General features: G+C 43.9%; 1 protein-coding gene across 3 annotated transcripts in view; it reads left to right on the plus strand.

Annotated features, from left to right (window-relative positions):
* SUFU (SUFU negative regulator of hedgehog signaling) overlaps positions 1-26,604 on the plus strand; it is a 112,785-nt gene that overhangs the window by 25,973 nt on the left and 60,208 nt on the right. For all 3 annotated transcript variants that reach the window (XM_049645641.1, XM_049645643.1, XM_049645642.1), the window contains exon 3: positions 10,328-10,464. In XM_049645641.1, the coding sequence (XP_049501598.1) occupies positions 10,328-10,464 (137 nt within the window). The remainder of the gene's footprint in view (positions 1-10,327; positions 10,465-26,604) is intronic.

The raw sequence follows: 26,604 nt of genomic DNA on the forward strand, positions 1-26,604 counted from the left end.
TTTCTGCGTCCAGCTGGGACTAAGGCTAGGCTTTGCCCTGTGCCTGTTAGAGATATGCATGGGGGGGTGTATGTGGCCTTGGAGGGAAGCCACCAAAGGAAAAGGTCTGTAGGTCTGTTCCCAGGGATAGGATTTAAAGGCTCCATTCTTCTGGGAGAGAATATCCAACCCAGAAAGGCTGGGAACTAAGTTTAATTTCCAAGAAGAAGGGCTGGTTAGAAGGGAAGACCGACGAGGGAGTAGGGAAAGAGGAAGGGGGAAGAAGAGATAAGAGGAGCCTTTGTAGGGAATGAAGTGACATCACTCCTGGTTCTGAAATTGGACTGGCCTGGCCTCCTGTGCCCTATGTTTCCTGAGGCAAATAGTCGACTCTTCCTTTTCTTTTGATAACAATATTGAGCTTGAGACTGAGCCACTGTCCCTAGACCTGCCTTTAGAGGTACCACCTTCTCAAGGCGGAGCCTTCACAGCTGCCTTAGCTGGCCCAGCATTCCTTGCTTCAGATACCAATGGACGTATCCAAGCCACCACCAGGGAAAGGGTGCACTGCCCACGGGCCTCTCCTGTCATATCATGAATGTCCAATATATACACTCAGCGAACAGATTCTATGAGAAGTCTGGCAGATAACAGTAGTAATAAGACACAGCCCTGTCCTTGTGGGGTTTACAGTCTAGACCAGAGATTATAACAGCAGAAAATGTGGAAAATGCAAAGACTTTGAGAAAGAAAAATTGACTGTGGTAGCCACTATAATAATTTTATTGTATTTTCTTTTTCACAAACATACACACATACATATATTTTATGTATTTTTACATTGTGTGTGTATGCACAAATACATATATTAAAAAATTTTTTTTTAGTGTTTATTTTTGAGAGAGATAGAGACAGAGTGCGAGCAGGCGAGAGGCAAAGAGAGAGGGAGACACAGAATCTGAAGCAGGCTCCAGGTTCTGAGCTGTCAGCACAGAGCCCGATGCAGGGCTCGAACTCACAAACCAAGAGATCGTGATCTGAGCCGAAGTCAGATGCTTAACCTATTGAGCCACCCAGATGCCCCCCAAAGTATATATTTTTAATGTTTATTTATTTTTGGGAGAGCGTAAGCAGGGGAGTGGCAGAGAGAAGGGGACGGAAGATCAGAAGCAGGCTCTTCGTTGTCAGCAGCGAGCCCGATGTGCAGCTTGAATTCATGAACTGTGAGATCATGACCTGAACTGCAGTCAGACACTCAATCGACTGAACCACCCAGGTGCCCCTGCACAAATATTTTGAACTACATTTTGTATTAAATTTTGGTTCATGCTTTTTCATGACCATTTGTAGTAAAATATGTATTTACCATTAAAAAATTTTTTTTTAGCATTTATTTATTTTTTGAGAGGCAGAGAGAGACAGTATGAGTGGGGAAGGGACAGAGAGAGAGGGAGACACAGAATCCGAAGCAGGATCCAGGCTCTGAGCTGTCAGCACAGAGCCTGACACAGGGCTCGAACTCTTGAACAGGAGATCATGACCTGAGCCGAAGTCAGACACTTAACCAACTGAGCCACCCGGGTGCCCCTGTATTTACCATTTTAACCATTTGTAGATGTACAGTCCTGTGGAATTAAATACATTCACATTGTTATGCAGTCACCATCCGTTTCCAGAATTTTTTCATCTTCCAGCTGAAGCTCTGTATTCGTTAAACAGTAACTCCCTATTCCTCCTTCTCCCCACCCCTATTCTAGCTAGTCTTGTCTCCTTTTTTAATGGAGATGTGGCAACCATCATGCCATTTTATGTATTTATGAATTTGACTACTCTAGGTACCTCTTATGAGTGGAATCATACATTTTCCTTTTGTGTCTGGCTTATATCACTTAGCCATAAGTGATACAAACCTTTTCAAGGTTTATCCATGCTGTAGCATGTGTCAGAGTTTCCTTCCTTTTTAAGGTTGAATACTATTCCATTGTGTGGATGTACCATATTTTCTTTATCCATTCACCCGTGAGTGAACATTTGGGTTGTTTTCACCTTTTGACTATTGTGAATATTGCTGCTATGAACATTGGTATACAGGTATCTGTTTAAGTCTGTTTTCATTTCTTTTGGGTTATACTCAAAAGTGGAGTTGCTGAATCATATGATAGATTTATGTTTATTTTGTTTTTTGAGGAACCACCATACTATTTTCCAGCTGCACTATTTTGCATTCCCGTCAGCAACTCACAAGACTTCTAGTGTCATGACCACTTTATTTATATGTTTATTCTATAGTTAACAATAGGTGAACAGCAAATAATAGAGGCTTTAGAGTGGGGTTCTGACATCATCTTCCCTTCTCTCCTCACCAGTTAGAGGTGCAAAGCCCTTGGCTTCTCAAAGCTTAAGAGATTAGTCCTCCTGTTTTCAGAACTCTCATTTTGAATGTTTCTGTGATGTCCCACCACAACATGCACCAGAACTTAGAATACCTCAGCTTATAGAACATTTAGACTGTTTCTAAATTCTTTTCTCTTATAAATACCATGGAATATATTTATGCAAAAGACTTTTTCCAAATACAAGATTATCCTCTTAGGGTGAATTTCCAGAACTGGGAACTACTATAGATAATAGCTGACACTTGAGACAGTACCCACTGTATTCCAGACACTGTTTTGAGTGTTTCATATATATTAACTCATTTAAGTAGTTACCATATGATAGCTACTTGTATCTCCAGTAAAAAATTTTTTAGGGGCACTTGGGTGGCTCAGTTGGTTAAGCGTCCAACTTCAGCTCAGGTCACGATCTCACGGTTCATGGGTTCGAGCTCTGCTTCGGGCTCAGTGCTGAGGGCTCAGAGCCTGGACCCTGCTTCGGATTCTGTGTCTTCTCTCTCTGCCCCTCCTGACTCACGCTCTTTCTTTTTAATGTTTATTTTTGAGAGAGACAGAGCATGAGCAGGGGAGGGGCAGAGAGAGAGAGAGACACAGGACCCGAAGCAGGCTGCATCGAGGCTCTCAGTCGTCAGCACAGAGCCCGAAGCCCAGCTCGAACCCACGAACTGTGAGATCGTGACCTGAGCCGAAGTCAGACGCTTAAAACGACTGAACCACCCAGGTGCCCCTCATATCTCCATTTTAGAAAATAGACTTTATTTATTTATTTATTTATTTGTTTGTTTGTTTATTTTCTCTAAACAGACTTTATTTTTTAGGTTTATAGCAAAATTGGGTGGAAGTAGAGTTCCCGTATACCCTCTGCCCTCACACAGGCACAGCCTCCCTGACTATTTTTTAAAAATATTTTTATTTATTTTTGAGAGCGAGAGAGAAACAGAGCACGAGCAGGGGAGGGGCAGAGAGAGAGGGAGACACAGAATCTGAAGCAGGCTCCAGGCGCTGAGCTGTCAGCACAGAGTCTGACACAGGGCTCGAACTCGTGAACTGTGAGATCATGACCTGAGCTGAAGTCAGATGCTTAACTGACTAAGCTACCCAGGTGCCCCATCCTGACTATTAACATCCAGTACCAGAATGGTATGTTTGTTACAATTGGTGAACCTACACGGACACATCATTATCACCCATACTCCGTAGTTTACCTTAGGGTTTATTCTTCATGTCCCCATTTTTATAGATGAAGAAACTGAGGCACAGAGAGGATAGGTGATTTGCCCTCCAGCCAGGAAGTAGTAGAGCCAGGACTTGAGCATAGGTCACCTGGCTCCAGAGACTTTCTTTTCTGCACTGCTGACATTTTGGTGGTTCTTGATGCATATTTGGCGCTTTCTAATTTGGCAACATTTTGCTTTGTGTGGGTCAGATAGTGACACTTCAGTGTTGGGTGATTGCCCAAATTTGCTCAAGATTAATGGCTTTCCCTAGACATGAGGCTTTCAGTTCTAAAGCCAAGGAAATCCTGGGAAAACAAGGACAAGTTGGTCACCCTATTTCAGTGACACTGGAGTCCTGGGGCCCATGATGAAGTGTTTTTAGTAAGTAGGTCAAGAGCTGGAGCTTCCCCAGATCATGGGAGGCCGGTGATGGCCAGAAGGATGAGAGGAAGTTGCCAGATACACTTCCTGTTCCCTGACCTGTCCACATTTGTTTCTGGGCACACTGACCAGGGCTCCTACTTGGTGTTCTGGAATTTAAACTGCCCAGCAGAGCAGTGGATCAGATTATGTGATGACTCTTTGTAACTAACTGTCTTTTGATGGTTGGTGGGTGTTTGCTGCTTTTTGGAGAGGGGTGTAAAAGGACCCCGGATACTTGGGCTGGCTAACAGCCTAACCCTCCCCTGCAGCACAATTTTTCTGCCCAGAGCACAGCTGAGTGTAATTATACAATGCCTAGAGTGTTTGCTGTGCAGCTCAGGTATGTTGCAACATCCTGAGCTGTGGGCTGGCAGTAGGCAAACACATCTTGAAAAGATAGGTGGGTGGTCACATTTGTGACGTGAGAGGGATAAGGCTTGTTGCCAGCTACACTATAGGATTGCCAGAGCACTTCCACTGGATATTAGAGTATCTCGAGACCAGCAGGGGCCACTTCTTCTGGGGTCAGGCTCGTTCTTGATGGAAAGGGTTGCTGCCTGAGTCTGTTAGCTCATTCTTTTCGTCTTTACTGAGCACCTATTGTACACCAAGATATATATTCAGAGAAGTGTCCCTGCTCCCTGCTCTGCAGTCGTTTCCACCTAGTTCCTGCCTACTGCCTGTAGACAGCCAATATTATTAGTTTCTGATTTATTATTCCTGTGTTGCTTTTTGCACAAATGAGCAGATATATGTATATTTTCCTATCTTCCCCCTCTTTCTTCCTCAACAGGTAGTATTCTGTAGTACTTTTTTTTTTTTTTTTTTTTACTTGACAGTATCCATATCAGTTTGTTAGCTCTCCCTCATAGTTGCCTAATACTCTTTGAATGGGCAGTTAGATTGTATCCGCTATTTTGCAATTACAAATTCTTAGAAGTGGGATTTCTGGGTCAAAAGGTAAAATATAGGGTACCTGGGTGGCTCAGTGGATTAAGCATCTGACTTTGGCTCAGGTCATGATCTTACGGTTCGTGAGTTCAAGTCCCACATTGGGTGAGTTCGAGCCCCGCTTCTCTCTCTGCCCCTTGTGGGATTCTCTCTCTCTCTCTCTCTCTCTCTCTCTCTCTCTCTTCACCCTCTCTCACTTGCAACCTTTCTCTCTCTCTCTCTCTCTCTAAGAAAAGGTAAAATATATGTAATTTTGTTAGGTATTGCTACCTTGCTCTCCAAAACGGTTGTGCTAACTTGTATCCCCACGAGCAGTGTATGAGAATACCTCTTTGTCCACAGCCTCATCAAGAGAATGATATCCTACGTCTTAATTTTTGCCAACCTGATAGATGAGAATTGTGTCTCTTGTTTTAATTTGTATTTAAGTTGCATTTTTCTTATGAGTGAGGTTGAACATCTCCTTGTATGCTTACAGCAGATATATCTGTACCTGTATCTATATATCTATAGTTTGTCCTTTTTTTTACTATCAATCTTTTCTTTTCCCTCTCAATTTTTAAGAACAGCTTTATTGAGATATAACTTACATACCATACAGTTCACCCACCTAACATAAACCTGTCATATATAATACATACTTGTCATATATCATGTATGTGTATAATTTAGTGGTTGTTAGTGCATTCACAGAGTTATGTAACCATCATCATTATCTAATTTTAGAACTTTTTCATTACCCTAAAAAGCAACCCCATAGCCATTAGCAGACACTCCACGTTTGTCCTCAGTCCCCTGGCCCTACATAGTCACTAATCTGCTTTCTGTTTCTACAGATTTGCCTATTCTGGACATTTTATATAATATACACATAATATGTATTATATATTACAAGTTATATCATTCGTCACATATCGATGGAATCATACAATATGTGGTCTTTTTAAAAATGTGTTTTAAGTGTTTATTTATTTTTGAGGTAGTACAAGTGGGGCAGGGGCAGAGAGAGGGGGACAGAGGATATGAAGCGGGCTCTGCCACTGACAGCAGCAAGCCCAGTGTGGGGTTCGAACTCAGGAACTGGGAGATAGTGACCTAAGCTGAAGTTGGATGCTCAACCGACTGAGCCACCCAGATGCCCCGGTATATAGTCTTTTGTGACTGGCTCCTTTTACTTACCGTAAATGATGTAATGCTTACAGTATTCCAGGTCGTTTCTAACATTTAATCCTCATAACAACTCTGATATAGTGACTGTTTTGTTATTATCCCCATTTAATGGATGAGGAAAGTGAGGCACAGAGAGGTTAAATGTCTCACTAAGGTCACATAGCAATAAGAGGATGGACTTTGGAGTCAGGCAGACTTCAAGTCCAAGCTCTATCACTTGCTTGCTGTGTGACATGTGGAATATTACTTAAACTCTCTCTGGTGTCTTTTTCTCATGTGAGTTAAAATGAAGATAACAGTGGGTGAGTCTTGGAAAATTAAATGCTATAAGAAAAGTGCTTAGCCCAAGGCCTCAGACTTAACAGGCATTCAGTTAATCATAGTGGTTATTAATAGGTAGAGTCAGGTAAACCCAGCTTACTTGGTGTGGTTGGCCTTACCTCCTCTAGCACTTAGTTGTACCTGAGACATCAGCTTTTTCCTTTTTTTAAAGATATAATTCACATACCCGGAAATTTATCCTTTTAAAGTATACAGTTCAGTGTTTTTTTAGTATATTCATAAGGTTGTGCAACCATCATCACTATTTAATTCCAGAACATTTCCATCACCCTAAAAAGAAACTGTACCCATTAGCAGTCACTCCCCATTCTCTACTCCCCCTAGCTCCTGGCAACCACTAATCTACTTTCTGTCTCTGGATTTGTTTATTCTGGACATTCTGTATAAATGGAATCATACACTATGTGGCTTCTTGTATCTGGCTTTATTCACTTAGCATCATGTTTTCAGGGTTCATCTGTGTTGTATCGGTACGTCATTCTTCTTTATTCCATTGTACGAATAGACTACATTTTGTTTGTCCATCCATTGATACATTGGGTTGCTTCCACTTTCTGTGGCTATTACGAATAATGCTACTATGAACGTTAATGTACAAATTTTTGTATAAACGTATATTTTCCATCTCTTGGGTGTACACCTAGGAGTGGAGCTTCTGGGTCCTATGGCAAGTTTATGTTTAACTTTAGGAGGACCTGCCAAACTGTCTTACAAAGTAGCTCTGCCATTTTACATTCTGACAGCAGCGTGTGAGAGTTCCAGTTTCTCCACATCCTTGTCAAGACTTGTTCTTGTCTTTTATTTTAGTCATCCTAGAGGATATGAAGTGGTACCTCACTGTGGTTTCGATTTGAATTTCCCTATTAACTAACAGTGTTGCGTGTGAGATGCCAGCTTTTAGGTCAGCTCTTTTCTGCCCACCCCAGCTGCTGTGTTTCCTCCAGAAAGTGTCTCCTGGTTTCCTGTTCATCTTCTGCCTGGTGTTAGTGGTCATTCTGGCCTCTTGGAGGCTGACTGATACCTTCTTAGTCCAGGTGCTTGGGGCAGGCTTTTGGGGCAGATTCCAGTGCCGGGCAGCTGTGTCTGGGATTAAAGGCACAGGTTCTCTCTGTGCACAGGTTGGTGTTACTCTTGAGGCTGCCACATCCGTTCTTAGGTTCACCAAACTGCTGGGACAAAGCCAGCCTCTCCCCTGGGGACCTCAGTGAGCAGGATCTGAAGTTCTTCAGCTGAAAACGGTCTCAACCATCCTTCTGCAACAAGACCGTTAGAACCCCTCACCCCCTCCTACCAGATTGGGGAGAGTCTGTATTGTATTCCTTTAAAATCTCCGTAGGAAGAAACTCCACTGGCCCTCTTTACCACCAGCTAGTATTTTAGCAGCCTTCTGTGTTAGAAACATTCTTTGCTCTGACCCAACTCCCTCCTCCTCCTGCAGCGTGTGCCAGTTTCCTCTCATGCTTTTCTTTCTCAGAGGATGTGAGAGACAGCCACCCCCTAGGAGGGGCTTCGTCCTCTGGTCAGACAAAACCGGTTTGGCTGGAGAAGCGCTCACGTGAGGAAGTCCAGATGAAGCCAGGCCTCTCCGGGGGACTTTAAAGACTGAATGACCTTGTCACTTGGCTATTGCCTCGGCAGTCTGCTTTGAAAAAGAGACCTTCTGACAGGCTCCAGGTTGTGTGTTTATCCTGAGGCTGGGCCATTCCAAACGCATGTTTCAGAGTTTAGAGGTTGCCTCCAGCCAGCCTGGTGGGTGGTAATCAAATGCAGGTGGACACCATCTGGCCCGGCCTGTCCTTCCCAGCCAACCAACTGAGGGCTGGCCTGCCTACCACAGAGTTGGCCCAGAAAGCACCCTTCATGCAGGCAGATGGTGGACATGTGCACGTGCGCACACGCACACCCCAACGTGCATGTGTGTGTGCACAGCCTCCTTAGAGAGGTGATGTTGCTTGGATGCATATGATTTCTCTCTGCATCGGAGAGTTCTCCCCATCGTGCAGCCTGAGGAACATGTTCTTTTTGTCTGTTTCTCAAGTTTTTGTGGTTAGAAATCATGTATTTTTCTTGGCCCAAGATGAAAGCCCTGGAATAATGGTCTAATACATTTTACAAAGCTGCTTCTAATTGGAGGCTTCTTGAAATCTTCCCTTTGGCCTAGTGACCCATCTTCTTTGGTGGAGTTTTAACTCTGAGTCAGTCTTGCCTTACCTCGGATTTTCACACTCCTCTCACGCTTGCAGCCGCAGGGAGGTGGCTTTCCCGGCCTCTGCTTGCTTAGCTATTCCCTCAGCCCCCCTGCATCAAATTGCCCCCAAACCTGACAGCTCATCGGGGGAAGAAAATAGCTCATACTGTGTCATGCCAAACAACTTCTAGTCTGGTCTCTGAAATTCTAGGTGTGTACCCTCAAAATGGATTCTGTCTCCCACGTTGCAAACCATGGACACCTCCTTTAGATGTAATTAGGCACAAGCATGACAACTTTAAGGACGGATTCCTTTTCAGTCCTTTGGAGGATGTGGCTTCTCAGAGGTGATCTCCCTGGTGCAGCAAGTGCAGGACGGCTGAGCTCACCCAGGCACACAAGCAAGGTGTCTGAGGTTCGGAGACTTTGGACTCTCTTTTTGTCCAGTCTCCTGGCCTGGCCTCTTGAGGCTGATGAGGATGATGATGAAGGAAAGGTGCCACGCAGGATTCCAGGGTTGGACATCATCACCCTCCCTTCAGAATTCTTGCCGCGGACTGCCTGTTCCGGTAGCTTGTCTAGCAAGGAGGTGCTGGCTGTCATCTTAGTTTATGGTTTGTATTTGTCTGCTGAGGAGTTTACATGTGTATAATCATTGTGGCTCATGTTTGTACAAGATATAATTACTGGAAATTATATCATGAACATATTTTAACTTTTAACCCTTCCCATGCTGGCAAGCCTCCTGAGTTCTCAGGAACTCTTCCCTGGACTCTTCCCTCACATAAGGGGGCATGCCACTCCCCAGCCAGGCCTTGCTATCACATCTACATCGTTTTCCTCTCTGGCAGAAGTCCATTTCAGGGGCTTCCCTGAAGACCTGGGGCCCCTGAGTGTTTCCTAGCCGTCAGAGGCAGGCATTCTTCCCTTGCCTCATCGTCACTGTGATGCGTGTGGCCACAGAGGCAGTAACTGTCATCATTCTTGGCCACCTGGGGATGAGAAGTGGGAGCAAACCATACTTCCCCCCGTATTCTAGTGATTGACAGGTATACACAGGGTGCCAGTTTTCAGGAAGAGCATGTGCCGATCGATGAGTGCATGTGGCTTGCTGGGTTTCAGGAAGAATACAGGCCTTCCCAGTATTTGGAATCTGCCTGGGGATGTGTCCACAACTGCTGAGTTTGGAGACCAGCCAGCCCAGCTCAAAGATTGTATGTACCCTTGTGGGACAGAGTACAGATGAGAGTGGAGAAAGGATCTCATCCTCACAGAGCATACAGTAGGATTGTATCCTTAGCTCACTAAGTAGGTACTTAATAACAGTTCAAAGGAATAAGGAGTGTGAATAAGGAAGATTTTCAGTAATGGAGCCTTAATCACACAGAGGAATGTTCCAGAGCCACAAAATGTGGAACTCATAATTTAGAGTGCCACCAGGGGAATTTGATTGGCTGGGCCAAGGTCATACCCATGTACTGTGGCTGGCCGGAGGGCAAGACTAGTATTGTGGCTCCTTACAGGCTATTGAGGGAGAGTCCTCTGATTAAGGGGTTTGGATGCCGAGGCCACCAAAAATAGGGGAGAACTTTAATGAACTTTAAAAACAGTGTTTTCTTAAGGTAGTTGAACTAAAAACATTTGCTTTTTATTCCTTTCAGATTTACAGGAACAGACGGACCTAGTGGTTTTGGCTTTGAATTGACATTTCGTCTGAAGAGAGAAACAGGAGAGTCTGCCCCCCCAACATGGCCAGCAGAGCTAATGCAGGGCTTGGCCAGATACGTGTTCCAGTCAGGTAAGAGCCCCACGAGCTGGTGGGTGTGGGGGTTCTTTTGCCATAAGCCTGGTTGGCTTTAAAGGGGAACTCATAGGTATATTTTGATAGCTGTGGAGTGACCTTTCCTGGGACTTCCATATCCCATTTGTGCTATGAAGGTGGCTTGTTTTGCCTGGAGTTTCCTGGGTGGGAAGCTACCTGGGTCAGGGAAGAGAAGGGTATGCTGCTCTGACCTCCAGCAGCAAGTGGGAGTTCCTGCCACAGTTTTGTTTTGTTTTGTTTTGTTTTATTTTATTTAAATTCAAGTTAGTTAACATATAGTGTAATAGTGATTTCAGGAGTAGAATTTAGTGATTCATCACTTATATGTAATACCCAGCGCTCATCCCAACAAGTGCCCTCCTTAACACCCGTCACTCATTTAGCCCATCCCCCACCCCAACACCCCACTAGCAACCTCAGTTTGTTCTCTGTATTTAAGGGTCTCTTATGGTTTGCTTCCCTCTATGTTTTTATCTTATTTTTCCTTCCTTTCCCCTAAGTTCATCTGTCCTGTTTCTAAAATTCCACATATGAGTGAAATCGTATCATACTTATCTTTCTCTGACGGACTTATTTTGCTTAGCATAATACATTCTAGTTCTATCCACATTGCAAATGGCAAGCTTTCATTCCTTCTGATTATCGAGTAATACCCCATTGTGAATATATATACCATATCTTCTTTATCCATTTGTCAGTCGATGGACATTTAGGCTCTTTCCATAATTTGGCTATTGTTGATAATGCTGCTATAAACACTGGGGTGCATGTGCCCCTTCTAAACAGCATTTTTGTATCCTTTGGATAAATACCTAGTAGTGCAATTGCTGGGTCATAGTTTAGCTCTATTTTTAATTTTTTGAGGAACCTCCATACTGTTTTCCAGAGTGGCTGCACCAGTTTGCATTCCCACCAGCAGTGCAAAAGTGTTTCCCTTTTTCCACATCCTTGCCAACATCTGTTGTTTCCTGAGTTGTTAATTTTAGCCATTCTGACAGATGTGAGGTGGCACCTCATTGTGGTTTTGATTTGTATTTCCCTGATGATGGGTGATGTTGAGCATTTTTTCATGTGTCTATTAGCCATCTGGATGTCTTCTTTAGAAAAGTGTCTGTTCATGTCTTTTGCTCATTTCTTCACTGGATTCTTTGTTTTTTGGTTGTTGAGTTTGGTAAGTTTTTTATAGATTTTGGATACAAACCCTTTATCCAATATGTCATTTGCAAATATCTTCTCCCGTTCCATCGTTGCCTTTTAGTTTTATTGTTTCCTTCACTGTGCAGAAGCTTTTTATCTTGATGAGGTAGGTCCCAGTAGTTCATTTTTGCCTTTGTTTCCCTTGCTTCTGGAGACATGTCTAGTAAGAAGTTGTTGCAGCTAAGGTCAAAGAGGTTGCTCTCCTCTAGGATTTTGATGGTTTCCTGTCTTACATTTAGGTCTTTCATCATCTTGAATTTATTTTTGTATATGGCGTAAGAAAGTGGTCCAGGTTCATTCTGCAGCATGTCACTGTCCAGTTTTCCCAAGACCATTTGCCGAAGAGACTGTCTTTTTCCCACTGGATATTCTTTCCTGCTTTGTCGAAGATTGGTTCCTGCCACTATTCTAATACCCTGAGCCCTTGTTGCAGACTGCCAGCCATTCTTCTGATGCCCAGTGAGCCAAATTCCAACTCAGCATGGAACTGACTAGCTCTTTCTCTGTCCCATTTCCCATAATTAGCATGGTCCTTGCTCCATGCTGCCAGTGGCCTAGCCATCTCTATTTCTGGGGTTACAAGCTCATGTGTTACTCTTGGTTAAGGCTTGGATTAACAGTAGAGGGTGTGGCAGAGAGAGAGAATTGCCAAGAGTTTGCTCCCTCAGAGTGTAAAGGGGAAGCTGGAATCAGGCAGGACCTTGACGTCAGAAAAATTTGATTCACATGATTCAAGTGGCTTCCAGGGGATGGTCCTGTGCTCCTACTGCCCCTCTGCAGACTGCTAACATGGTACCTGAAGTGGGGACATTGTGCTGGCACCTTGGTCTCCCACTCTTAGCTCAGCTTGCCTATAGTCTTTCAATGGGATGAAACGTTAGAGCAAAATTTTGGACCTTTTATGAAGGGTTTCTTATCATCTGAATGTTTCTGTGCGGCTAATTAATTGCTGAGAAACATTTCCCATATGACCTCAGATTTTGTTTCTTGGGTTCGGTAAGTAGCCTTCAGATGAAGCCCAAGACTTTTTTGTCCAACTCATTTGCTCTTTGGTTGCCATAAATGAGCAGCATCTAGGCCAGGGTCTCTCAAAGTGTGGTCCTTGGATCCCCTGCATCAGAAGCACCTAGAGAGCTTGTTACAAACACACATTCGTAGGCCCCAAGGAGACAGACCTCTGACTCAGTCTTTTAGAGGTGATGTTCCCAGATGCTTCTGGTAGAGACTAAATTTGGAGAACCATAGATCTGGCAGCTTCTCTAATAAGTAGAGTGATTTTCCCCCCACAGCTTTAAGTACGTTATAAATTGGAGGTGCAATAGATCCTTTAGGTTGCACTCATCTGTCCTTGTTCCAGACCCCTGAGGTCAGTTGTTGGCAGGGTGACTGTCACATAATGGGACTGATCCTTAACTACTATCTACCATTGTGTGTCCTATAGGATAGTCCCCTTTGGGAGACTATAGGAGGCCCTTTCTAAGCAAGGGTTCCCAAACCTGGCTGCTCATGAGATCCTCTGGGGAGTTTGTCCACACACGGATTCCCAGACCCCCTGAATGGCTGTGATTCAGTTGATCGATCAGAGATGAGACTGAGGCATCTGTTTCTTAATCAGCTTCCCAAGGGATTCTAATGCAGCTGGTCTGGGGATGATGTTTGGGGTCTAAAGGATGGTTGACCAGGAAGAAGTAACATTCACAGGGGAAGGGGGAGCAGGATGCTTGAAGCAGTGGACCATGTGATTTGGTACTGTCCTAATGTGGTTTGCAGAATCTTTTAAATTGTGCCAGGAGGGGTGCCTGGGTGGCTCAGTCGGTTGAGCATCCAACTCTTGATTTTGGCTCAGGTCATGATCTCACAGTTTGTGAGATCAAGCCCCATGTTGGGCTCTGTGCTGACGGTGTGGAGCCTGCTTGGGATCTTTTCTCTCTCCCTCTCTGTCTGCCCCTTCTCTGCTCTCACTCTCTCTGTCTTAAAATAAATAAATTTAAAAAATAATAATAACAAAATAAAATAAAATTGTGCCAAGAGTCTATTGCCTGAACCCTTTGTGTCCTCCCTCTTTCCCTTCTTGGGATGCCTGAGGCTGACTCTAATATAGAACTGTCTTTGGAGGGGCACCTGGTTGGCTCAGTCTGTTGAACATCAGACTTCGGCTTGGGTGGTGATCTTACGGTTGGCAAGTTCGAGCCCTGCATCGGACTTGCTGCTGTCAGTGCAGAGCTCGCTTGGGATCCTCAGACCCCACTCTCTCTCAAAAATAAATAAACATTAGAAAAAAAACCTGTCTTTGGAAAAATAGACTTTTCTTGATGGGGAATTTGATCTGCTGTAGGAAAGGGGGCTCTAAAGACTAGGTCTTGCTTGTATAGACAGGTAATTCCCTGCCCACTGCTTAAGCCAGTGCATTTATGTTTGTTTCCATTTAATGTACCTGTTCGGGTAGATAGAGATCAGAGAAAGGTAAAAATGGGTATTATGAATCACTGTCAGGAGAAGTCAAGCAGATGAACTTCTGAAATAGTTCTCCTTTATAGTTCTGAAGTAATAGTGCAAGTAAGTGGAAAAGTAAGATTTAACCTGCAGTGGTTCATTTCACTCACACAGTAAACATCACTAGTGACCATTTTGAACCACTAATGCGATCATTGATTCAGGCAGATCATCAACAGTTGCTTAAAACCATTGGATAAGGGGTGCCTGGGTGGCTCAGTCGGTTAAGCGGCCGACTTCGGCTCAGGTCATGATCTTGCGGTCCGTGAGTTCGAGCCCCGTGTCGGGCTCTGTGCTGACAGCTCAGAGCCTGGAGCCTGTTTCAGATTCTGTGTCTCCCTCTCTCTGACCCTCCCCTGTTCATGCTCTGTCTCTCTCTGTCTCAAAAATAAATAAACGTTAAAAAAAAAAATTAAAAAAAAAAACCATTGGATAAAAAGATTGTTGGGGAGCAAGATATTCTCAGGGACTCAGAGAAACCCTCCACAGTTTACGTATTTGCTATAGAGAAAAATACATTTACAATGACAAGATTTGGTTGGACATCACCTTAACCAAATGCTAGGACATAGCAATACTAATAATGAAATAAATTATTATTTATGTACCTTCTTATGTGTGACAGTGTGAAGTATAAAACATCAACGGTGGTGGGAGAGGTGCCTGGGTGACTCAGTCGGTTAAGCGCCTGACTGGCTCAAGTCATAATCTTGCAGTTCGTGAGTTTGAGCCCTGTTTTCGTCTCTTTGCTCTCAGCACGGAGCCCACTTTGGATCCTCTGTCGCCTTCTCTCTCTGTCCCTCCCCCACTTGTGCTGTCTCTCTCTCAAAAATAAATAAACATTAAAAAATAATCATTAAGATATCAAGTGTGTAGCACTTTTCCAAAAATGTTTCACCTATGTTGAATCATGAGCAAACAGTCAGACAAATCTAGATGATAGGAATATTTTACAAGACAACTTTCTGGACCCTTCAAAAATGTCAATGCTATGCAAGATAATACAAGGGCAGGGGTCGGGGTCTATACTAGATTAAAGGACACATAACAGTATTTTTTTTTTATTAAAAAAATTTTTTTTAACGTTTTATTTATTTTTGAGACAGGGAGAGACAGAACATGAACAGGGGAGGGTCAGAGAGAGGGAGACACAGAATCTGAAACAGGCTCCAGGCTCTGAGCTGTCAGCACAGAGCCCAACGCGGGGCTTGAACTCACGGACCGCGAGATCATGACCCGAGCCGAAGTCGGCCGCTTAACCGACTGAGCCACCCAGCCACCCCAGTTGGTTTTTTTTAAATCTTTATTTATTTTTGAGAGATAGAGACAGAGCGTGAGCAGGAGAGGAACAGAGAGAAGGAGACACAGAATCTAAAGGTTACGAGCTGTCAACACAGGTTCCAACACGGGGCTCAAACCCATGAACTGCAAGATCATGACCTGAGCCGAAGTCAGATGCTCAACAGACTGAGCCACCCAGGTGCCCTGACACATAACAGTTTAAATGAACTTTTCATTAAAAAAAATTTTAAAAAAACAGGGGGTGTACCTGGGTAACTCAGTTGGTTAAACATCTCTGACTTGGGCTCAGGCTATGATCTCATGGTTCGTGAGTTCAAGCCCCGCGTTGGACTGTCTGCTGTCGGCGTGGAGCCTGCTTCAGATCCTCTGCCTCCCTCTCTCTCTGCCCCTCCCCCATTTGTTCTGTCTCTCTTTCTCTCTCTCTCAAAAATAAACATTAAAAAAAATTTTTTAATGCACTTTGATCCTTGATTGCACCCTGAATTGGGGAAAAAAAGGATATTTTTAGGTCCATTGGAAAAGTATAAATATAGGCTGTATATTAGATAAAAGTATCATACAACTGTGAAATTGCTTGGGTGTGATATAATATAATGGTTATATGGGATAATGTGCTTGTTCTTAGGAGATAAAAGCTGAAGTACTTATGAATAAAATGACACAAATTCTACAACTTAATTTTCAAATGATTAGGCAAAAAAATAGCGTGTGGAGAGAGAAGAGAAAGCAAATGTAGCAAAATATTAATGACCCTGGTGAATCTAGGTGAAGGGTATATGGGTATTCACCGTATTGACCTAACTTTTCTATGTGACTGAAATTTTTAAATAAAAAGTTGAGGCTGTTCCTTGAGTGTACTCTGGCTGGTGTATGTTCCACGGTCCCTTCTGGACCAGTGGCCCCTTTCATGGTGTCTTTAATGTGACTTCAGATCACTTCAGGCATTGCACAGCAGCAGCAGGATGACTACACTCCTAAAAGTGTGATACTTGATTTTCTGTTTTCCAGATTTTCTGTAATATGATAATACAACTTAAATAATAGCTAAAACAAGTCTAGCTGAAATTCTTTTTGGAACATGGCAGGGAATAATAAGTTATTTAAATAATGGGAAAATGACTTTTAAAAGTATATGGTAACCAATATAAGGTAGGAGACCGTGGCTGTGTGCCTAAATGGTAAGGACAAGAGCTCACATTTAGTTGTGTGTTCCATGTGCCAGCCACGATTACAGATGCTCACTGAATATGTAGTGAAGCCCCATGAGTTAGGCACTGTTATACCAGCTTTACAGTTGCAGAGAGCAAGACAGTATGGAAAAGTGAAGTAGCATGTGCAAGATCACACATCTAGGAGATGCAAAGCAGGATTTGAATGCAGGCAGGTTAGTTCTTAATGCCGTTCTTTTAACCATGAGGCTGTGTTTCCTGTGGCTCAGCTGCTGTCTGGGTCGCTGGATGTCTCAGGCTGGGCAATGAGATTGGAGACTGTGGATGAATCCACTGGTTCACATGGCCTGTGAGCTCCATCATGTCTCACTCTATCACTCTGGAACATTTGAAAAATAGAGCGAACAGAAACCATTCATGATATCACCAAAATCCTCTTAAATCCGTCCTTCCACCCTTTAACTTTTCATTCATGAAAAAATGTATATAAAAATTACACGTATATGAAAATTGACTTTTCGCAAACTGAACACACCCATATAACCAGCACCTAAATCAAGAAACAGGCTAGTTCTCCAGAAACCTACCTTGAGCCTCCTTTTAATCACCGTCCCTTGTTCTTTTCTTTTCTTTCCTTTTTTCCCCCCATTTCACTGCATAATACAAGTCCTGAGCGCTTGTATTATGTATTAGTCCTGGTACTAAGCTAAGGAGCCCCCGTTTCCACTCCTCTGCTCCTAAACCAAGAGTACTGTTCACCATCCTGTGTGTGACTGCCAGATCAAGGGGACAGCCTAGTATGACAGTTAAGAGCATGGGCCCTGGGCCCCTGATCCACTGCCTTCATTCTTGGCTTTGTCAGTTACTACCTCCTGACTTTGGGCAGTGTAACCCATTTACTCATCTGTAAAGGAGGGGTAATAATAGTAACTACACATGAAGTTATTGAGGGGATGAAATGAGCTAATACCTCTAAAGCGTTTAGAATGCTACCTGATATATAAGTAAGAACTATATAAGTGTTAGCTGTAATATTAATAATATTGTAGTTATTATATATTTATTATATATAATATAAACATATATAAATTTATAATTGATATATAATTTACAATTACTATAAATATGTAATATTATTAATATTTTTATTAAAAACTGTATGGATGGAGAAGGTCGGTACCTTGATCTTTCTTTGCAATGACAATAAAGATGCCATTTGACAGCAAAACCCTGTTAGGAAGGAAGTGACTTGCTTGTCCCTGAATCAGATGCTTGTCTCAGCTGATATGATGATATTTGATGCCATTATCTTTCTGCCACAAAGAGAATCAGTAATAGTGGTACAAATAAATTACCTTGTGTTCATCACATACAACGAAAAAACAAATTCAGTTTAACTCTGGCTCCTTGGTTTATGTCGTTGACAGTACCTGTAAAATCTTATACAGATCAATTCATATTCTAAGTGCAATAGAGCCCATGCAGTTTAGTGGGGCCTTGTAGTAATTCCTTTTATTAGGTGAAGAATCTTTTATTTTATTTTTATGTTTTTTAAGTCTATTTATTTTGAGAAAGAGTGGGAGCACGCATGTGCACATGCCCAAGCGAGCATGAGCCAGGGAGGGGCAGAGAGAGAGGGAGAGAGAAAGAATCCCAAGCAGCTTTCCTACTGTTAGCGCCGAGGTGGAGCCCCACGTGGGGCCCAAACTCATGAACATCCCGTCAGATCATGACCTGAGCCTAAATCAAGAGTCAAACACTTAACCGCTGAATGAGCCACCCAGGCTCCCCGAATCTTTTTAGTGTGAATAATTGCCCCTATTGTAACTGTTTTGTAAGACTGAGTTTAGGCCTTTCAGGATTTCTCAGAGCCTTCTTTTGATGCTGCAGAGAACCTCCCTTGTAGTGAGTGGGCATTGCTCTGGCCCTGAGTGGGTACCCTCTACAAGGGTTACACATATGCTGTCATACAGAACACATATTTTAGGTTTGATGTGTACACAGGTATACCTACGTGTGTAACTAACAATATTATTCTGCTTGATGGTTTTGCCTCACCTGTGCTGCCTACCTTAAACTCAGTGACTTTATATGGAGCACTCCACCCATTTGCATGTGAGAACATGCTGAGCAGCGTCATCAAGTAAGTGGAATGCTTAGACCTGCTTTTCCAGGTCTAAATAGCATCCACAGCCTTGGAAGTAGCATCAGGGCACTTGATAGGCAAGGGAAAGAGGGACAAAGCTCTAGGGAGTGTGGTGGTGGGTGGCAGGGCACACACCCAGTTGTGGGGCCGTGTGAGGCTGCCTCTGAAGCCAGCTCTGAAGAATGACTCAGAATGGTCCTGAAACTTAGCCGAAGGACGGTTGGTTGGTTTGCTCAGAGGTGGGAAGTTGAGCTGTAGAGAAAAGGAAGTAGAAATGAGAGAGGCCTGGGAAAGAATATCCAGAGAAGGTGAAGGATTCAAGCCGTAGGGGCGGGGCAGGTTAGTGTTTATTTTAGTCAGGTTGCTTCTAGTTGTAAGAAAATGACAGGGGCACCTGGGTGGCTCAGTCTGTTGAGCGTCCGACTTCGGCTCAGGTCATGATCTCACAGCTCATGAGTTCGAGCCCCGTGTCGGGCTCTGTGCTGACAGTTTAGAGCCTGGAGCCTGCTTCGGATTCTGTGTGTGTGTGTGTGTGTGTGTGTGTCTCTCTCTCTCTCTGCCCCTAATCTACTCGCATTCTGTCTCTGTCTCAAAAATAAATAAACATTAAAAAAAATCTAAAAAAAAAAGGAAATGACAGAAACCCAGCTCAAACTACCTTAAACAATAACAGACTTTATGGCTCAGGAAAATGGGATGTCCAGGATTTCAGGCATGGCTTGATCTATCTGTTCAAACAGTGTCCTCAAGGCTCTGATTCACGTATTGGTCTTGTACTATAGACTGACTCTCCCTACATTCCAGGAAAATTGAACACCACCAGTTAGTTCCTGGTTCTCTCAGTTTGTAGTCCCAGCAGGTAGGAGGCTTTTTTCTTCCAACATTCCTACATCAGTCTTGGGGAAGGACTCAGATTAGTTGTGCCTGGGCCATGTGACCACCCTGGTTGTTGGAGGTGGTTGAGATGGAGCACCAGAATTTATGTTTAAGCTTCTCCCCTCTCCTCACTTCCAACTACATGGAGAAGGAAAGAAGTCTTCTAAAGCAAAGAGCAACTCCTGGAAGAAAAAGATTAGGTATAGTTCTGGGTAGGCAAAATCAGCAGCTCTCATGGGCCACAGGGATATCTGTTACCTAGTAATCTTGGTGTGCAGTTATGCTTGGAAGTCCAATCATTAGAGAGTGCATAGATTGAGCGGGTGCCTTTTGTTCTGCCTTGTTGTATCTGTTGGGATGGTTTTGACCACAGGTAATAGAACATCCTGAGTAAAATGGCCTAACAATAATGGCACTTGTCTTACAAGTCATCTAGAAGCGGGGCAGTTCCTGGGTTGGTTGTCCTCTGTTCAGTGAAGTTGTTTAGGACCTGAGTTCCATCTGACTTCCTGCTCTGCCTTACTCAGCACTTTGGCTTGCCTTTTTAAACTGGTTCCTTCATAGTCCAAAGATGGCTACCATTATCTCTAGCATCTTGGAATCACATTTGACAGAGTCTATAAGCAGTAAGAGACACTTCTGCCCTGTGTCTCTTTTAAAGACCAAACAACTGCATAGAACCGCCCTTATTGATCTCCCCTTACATCTCCTTGGCTAGGGTTATGTCAGGAAGGTGCAATCGTGTTGGTTTACAAATTAGTATCCACCTCCTCGGGCTGAGATGGGCCCTGGTGCCCTGAGGGGCCAGCCAAGGAAAGGCAGAGGAAGAAAATTGGAGTTCTGTTAATAAGGAAGGGAATGGCTCCAGGTGGGCAAAACAGTATCTGCACTCCCACCCAAGGAGCCCTTTCCCAGCCTGGGGTCAGAGGACCCTTGCATATTGATCAGGACACTTGGCCAGTACTAAGGTGTCAAGTGGAAAGAGAATGTTCTAGTCACGAGGACAGGGGAGCTGTCGTTTCACCTGCTACAGGAGATTTAGAATCAAATCCAGCCTCCGTCATGAATCATTTGGTAAGTTCTGTAGTACATACATCAGGAACTACCAGCAGACACTTCAGCTTCTTTCCTTCCCACTTTGCAGCCAGTTTCTCTTACTTCCCATTCCCTTTTAATTTTATGATCAGCTTATTCCTTCTTCTCAGATTGCCAGTGACTGCTCCCCTGCCCCCCACCCTCTGGGTTTCATTAAAGAGAAACCATTCCCCAACTCAGCAGGGCTTGATTTCCAAGCTGCGCTTCAGAATTCTGCTGGAGAGGCTGTCTGCTCCCTGTTCTGCCATTGGTGGGCCTTAACCACAGATTCCGAGGCAATTTCACTTGAGTTTTAGGAGAAACATGGCCCCCCAACCTTGTAACTGACACTGTGGAAATTCCAGTGCCTTCGCTTGCTGCTGTTTAATGACAACCTCATGACATGTGCTGAGTCTGCTCAATTTGTGATTAGGGCCCAAGCAGGGGGACAGGGCAGCACAGTGGAGCGTCCTGAGTTACCAGAGCCGGTAGCTGATTGAACTCTGTGGTATTGACAGACTAAGGCCAACAGAGACTTCTTTTTTTTTTAATATTTTCTTTCCTTTTCCCAAAGAAATATTTGCTCATTATGAAAACTGAAACGTAGAGATTTATGACCCAGAAAGTGAAAATCCTTCATAATTCATCTCCCTCCTGAGAAAATGTTGGTTATCCTGTTTCCAAATTTTCTTTTCAATGCATAGATCCATATAGAATAGTCATTATTTTATAAAAGTGGACCATACTTTTCATAGTGTTTTTCAGCTTGCTTGTTTTACTTTATCTTTGGACATCTTCCTATGTTAGTATGTTCTTTCTTTTTAAAAAAAATTTTTTTTAATGTTTATTTATTTTTGAGAGAGAGAGAGACAGAGCATGAGCAGGGGAGGGGCAGAGAGAGGAAGACACAGAATCTGAAGCAGGCTCCAGACCCTGAGTTGTCAGTACAGAGCCCTGATGGGGACTCTATCCCACGACCCTGAGGTCACGACCTGAGCTGAAACCAAGAGTCAGAGCTCAACCAATGGAGCCACCCGGCGCCCTACACTGTACTTTATTTAACTAGTCTCCCATTATTGGACATTTGGGTGATTTCCAATTTTTCTCTACCACAAACCTGCAGTGAGCACACATGTATGTGTGTCTTTATACTCTTGCCTAAGAATTTCTGTGGGATGAATTCCTAGAAGCACGATTGCTGGGTTAGGTGAAATGAACATTTTACATGTTAATAGCTGTTGAGATGAGTGGTTATATTATTAGAATAATACTGTTGTGATTGTGTAGTAAATGCTTTTGTTTTCAACAAACAACAGAATAGTTGTTATATAAAATTGTTTTTATAACGACAAAGTAGCCTCCTGAGTACTTGAGAATTGGTCCCCTTTCTTAGGTTTTTGGCGTAAGAGAGATCGTTAATACATGTTAAATGGCATACATTTGGGGGTGGGAAGGGAATAGGCCCTTATACAGTGTCTCATATGGCTTATAGTTAGCACAGGAACACATCCATCATGCTTCTTGGCTCTGAAGTTGGAAGTGGTGAGGGACACAGCCTGCTGCCTGAAGTCAGAGAGACTTTTCCAGATATTGACAGCTGGTCAGGTTTTATATACAGAATCTCAGTGAATTATGGCATTTTCTTGAGTTTTTGCCTTCTCCTACCTTTTCTAAGGTTAAAGTTATTCTTACAGTTAAGTCTTTTCCTGTTGAGGCCCCCCCTTTTTTTTTCACTTGCTTTTTTATAATTTAAAGTAAGTGAATAGAACAGTAGCTATTACGCACCAAGCTATCCTAGACACTTGCATTCTCTTATTTAACCTCTTCAGTAGGTGGCCTGATGAGGAAGATATTAGTATTGCCACCACTTTTCAGATGGGAATATGGGCTCAGAGAAGTGGCGAGCCTTGCAGAATTTCCTGCAGCTGAGCGAGCCTCCAGGAACACCCTAACCAGCACTGGTTTGCATGCTGTAGTCTCTTGAGCCTCCACGGATCCATTTTAAAGAAGAGAGGACTTGAAGGAAAGGAGCTATTTTTTTGTCAGTTGTATATACTTTTTATTTATTTTTATTTTTTCAATGTTCGACTTTATTTTTGGGAGAGAGACAGAGTACAAGTGGGGGAGGGCCAGAGAGAGAGGGAGTCCGAGAATCCAAAGCAGGCTGTGAGCTGTCAGCACAGAGTCTATCGCGGGGCTCAAACTCACAAACTGTGAAATCATGACCTGAGCCAAAGTCGGACGCTTAACTGACTGAGCCACCCAGGTGCCCCTCATCAGTTGTATTTTCTATTTAAGGCCTACTACATGCCAAGGACTGTACCAGATGCCAAGGAAGTTGTGTGGAACATATAGTGTCCCTCCCCTTAGGCGTTAGAGAGAGACACTGAAAACACAGGCACAGAAATATCTGATTCTATAAGGTCGATAGAAGGGAAAGATCAAGGTGCTTCAAAAGAATAAGATGGTGGGCTCATTTTAAATTGTAGAGTCAAGCAAGGACACGATGAAGGCAAAAGGTGAGAAGCATTCTTTGCAGAAGGAACACAGTATGTAGTCCCCGGAAGAGGGGAAGAGCTGGAGGCATATGAGGAGCTGGAAGAAGGCTCCTGAGGCTGGAAGTAGGGGACGGGGCAGAGAGGGCTCAGGCAGAGCTGGAGGCTTAGCAGGCATGGGGAAGTGCTGGACCTTGAGCTTGCAGGCGCTTAAAGTCTCATGAAGAGTCTGACTTTGATTCAAAGGGCAGTAGAAAGCATTTGAAAGAGGAAGGTGAAATGACTAGTCTGGGGATTGAAACCATCCTCCCCCTTTTTAAAAAATTAAGACGTGCTTGGATTCGACATATTGGAGACTTTCTGCCTGATTTTGGGAGTGGCTCTTCCCCAGAAGGTGCTACGGCCCCCTGCAGCACTTGGAGTCCCCGGGATTCCTCTCAGTGCTGCCCTGCTAATGCTTGGGACCTTAACTTAGTATAATCCTGCCCCCCAGCCCCTCTCTTGTAAGGCCCTCCAGCCTAGGGAGGGGCCCCTCCTCTCTGTTGGGGGTGTAAGCAGCCTCTGCATACCTATGCCCAACCGCATACCACAGGGATCTCTTTCCAGATCCAGGAGGCAGATCAGGCTTTGCTTCCTCACTCCTGCTCTGCAGGTGAGTGAAGGAAGTCAGGAAGATTGAGTGAGGAGCTTAGAGCATGTCCCCAGGTGTGAGATGTTGCTAGGCAGCAGTTTAGCTCTCAGCAGCAGCTTACCTGGCATTCTTTCTAGAGGTCCCAAGTGGATGTGATCTTAATATCTTTGCCTCAAGTAAAGTTTTCTGAAAGGAGACGCTCCATCATTGCCAATGAGAGCTGTCAAGGTCTCTCGTTTCCTGGTTTGGATAAGCTGCCCATCGCCCCAGTCAGCTAACTGAAGCCAAATGGAACTGCCTGGTTATATTAATATCATTTTTCTTCCTCGTACTCTTTTTAATTTTCCTGACGTTTTCTTTCCCTCAGCCTGATTTATCCTCTTTTCTGGTTGCTATGGATCTGTAAAATATTTTCCCTTTCATCTGTTAGTAATACCGACCAACTATAAGGCTAAACAATCCTTGACTTCTCTGCAGTTTCCCAAGATTTTAGATTAATAGTTGAAAGATACTCCACTGAGGGTGGGAGGAGCCAAACCCTCAGAAATGAGCGTATTCCCTAAAATTTAGGTGGTTTGCATGTAAATTTTAGTCTATCCAATAGTAAGTCTAGGTGTTTTTAGGGAAGATTCAAACTCCAGAAGCAGGGGTTGGCAAAGTACAACCTGCGGGCCAAATCCTGATACCCACCTGTTTTTGTAAATAAAATTGGAACACATCCATGCCCATTACATACTACTTATGGCATATTTTGTGCTACAACAGCAGAGTTGAGTAGTTTATAACAGACATTATATGGCCCTCAAAGTGTAAAATATTTGATATCTGGCCTTTTACTGAATAAGTCTGCCAACCTCTGACTTCGTGTTTTCCACTTCTGAATAACTACCTACATGGAGGGGTGGCCATCTTTAAATCTCTATGATATATCCAGATGCCCTGTGAAATGAATTACCTTAGCTGGGGTTTGTGCCCGGGCCCAGGATTGAAGGATCACAGTACCTAGAGGTTTGCTGGGGAGGGGTGAAGGCATGTCCTGCTGAGCTGCTGCAGGATCTGAGGCAAATTCCTTCAGCTTACATGGATCAGTATCTTACCTGGAGAACCGCATGAAATGCTTTGAGCTTCTTAATAGTAAGGGGTTATTTGAGGGGCTCCTGGCTGGCTCAGTCAGTAGAACATATGACTCTTGATTTTGGGGGTTCATGTTGGGCATAGAGATCACTTAAAAATAAACTCTTTAAAAAAGGGGGGGGGTTGAAACAGCCTTTAAGCTAGATGATTCACCCTCAGGCTAGTTCTCTGATCTCTGGCCCCCTGTGGAGTGTTAATTTGTTGGCTCTAAGCAGAATGTGGCTCCTTTGTCTCTAGCACCTGCATTTCAGGGATGCTCCCTGCAGGGGGCGGTGCAAGCCTCGGGCAAGTAGAGCCCAGCAGCTGGAGAGTTAGGAGTAGACCCAGCACCTCTGCAGGAGGTGAGTGAGCCCTTTGGTACCCTGAAATGGCTCATGATGGAATAGATGTTCAATGACGAGGGCTGGAGAATAGTGCAGATGGGAGCAGGAGCCCAGGAGGCAGGTTGCCAGCTTGACCTTGTGGGACTTGGGGGACCTGGGGTCAAAAGTGCACATTTCTAAGGGGTGCCTGGGTGGCTCAGTCCATTGAGTGTCCAACTTCGACTTAGGTCATGATCTTGAGGTTCATGAGTTTGAGCCCCACATCGGGTTTGCAGCTGTCAGCACGGAGCCACTTTGGATCCTCTGTCCCCTTCTCTCTCTGCCCCTCCCCTGCTCATGCTATCTCTCTCTCAAAAATGAATAGACATTTTTTTTTAAGTGCACATCTCTAAGACTTGGTTATTTTATCTATGGAATGAGGTAATATTAATATCTACTTCCCAATATATTTAATACTCCTGGTACTATATCTGGAATAATAGATGGAAGCAATTAATATTATTTACATTGTTGTTTAAGAAGTATATTGCAGGAAAAAAAGGAAACAGGCTTAAAGGAAAAAAAAAAACCCAAACAACACTGTATAGAGTCCGGTCCTAATCTTAACAGTATATACATGTTCACGTGGATGATTGGAAGAGACACATGAAGATGTATCACAGAGGCCATTTTAGGATGACACAGTTATGAGTCATTGACATTTTCCTTTTGGGACCTTCCTGTCATTTTAGAATTTTCTGCACAGAGCATGGGTGTTACTATCAGAAAAGAAAAACCAAAAGGATAACCACACGTGAATTTTTCAGAGAGCTGCCCAGAGGACAGGACAGTGAGCCCTGAGAAGCGGCCCCAGGCCACTACCACACGGCAAGTCACCACCTCAGGGTGTGCCTTCTGGCGCGTTTACTGGAACAAGCTTTGAATACCATGCAGAGGTTTGCCAGTGCAAAGGATTCTGCTTTCTTGCTCAGTTTCTTCACAGTTCTCTCAGTGGGAAATAAATGGCTTCCCTAAGCCAGACACAGTTCTGCTCTGGCTTCCCTGGCATTGGGTCTCCATGGCCAGGCCTGACTTCTTTGCCTTACAGGGCAGATGTGGCAACAGACTTGTTGTTTGATTTCTCTCCGGGACTCAGGGGCCAGGAGCCAGCCTGCTCCTCCCTGCAGAGTTCTGATGAGGTTCCAGCAGCATTTCTGACCCCTCACAGAGCCCCTTCTCCAGGAATATAACAATTGAAACTAGAACCAGAGGAGGAAAAGAGAAAGGACCTTGGGTA

This window comes from Panthera uncia, chromosome D2 (genome assembly GCF_023721935.1).
Source record: "Panthera uncia isolate 11264 chromosome D2, Puncia_PCG_1.0, whole genome shotgun sequence".
NCBI classification, from domain to species: domain Eukaryota; kingdom Metazoa; phylum Chordata; class Mammalia; order Carnivora; family Felidae; genus Panthera; species Panthera uncia.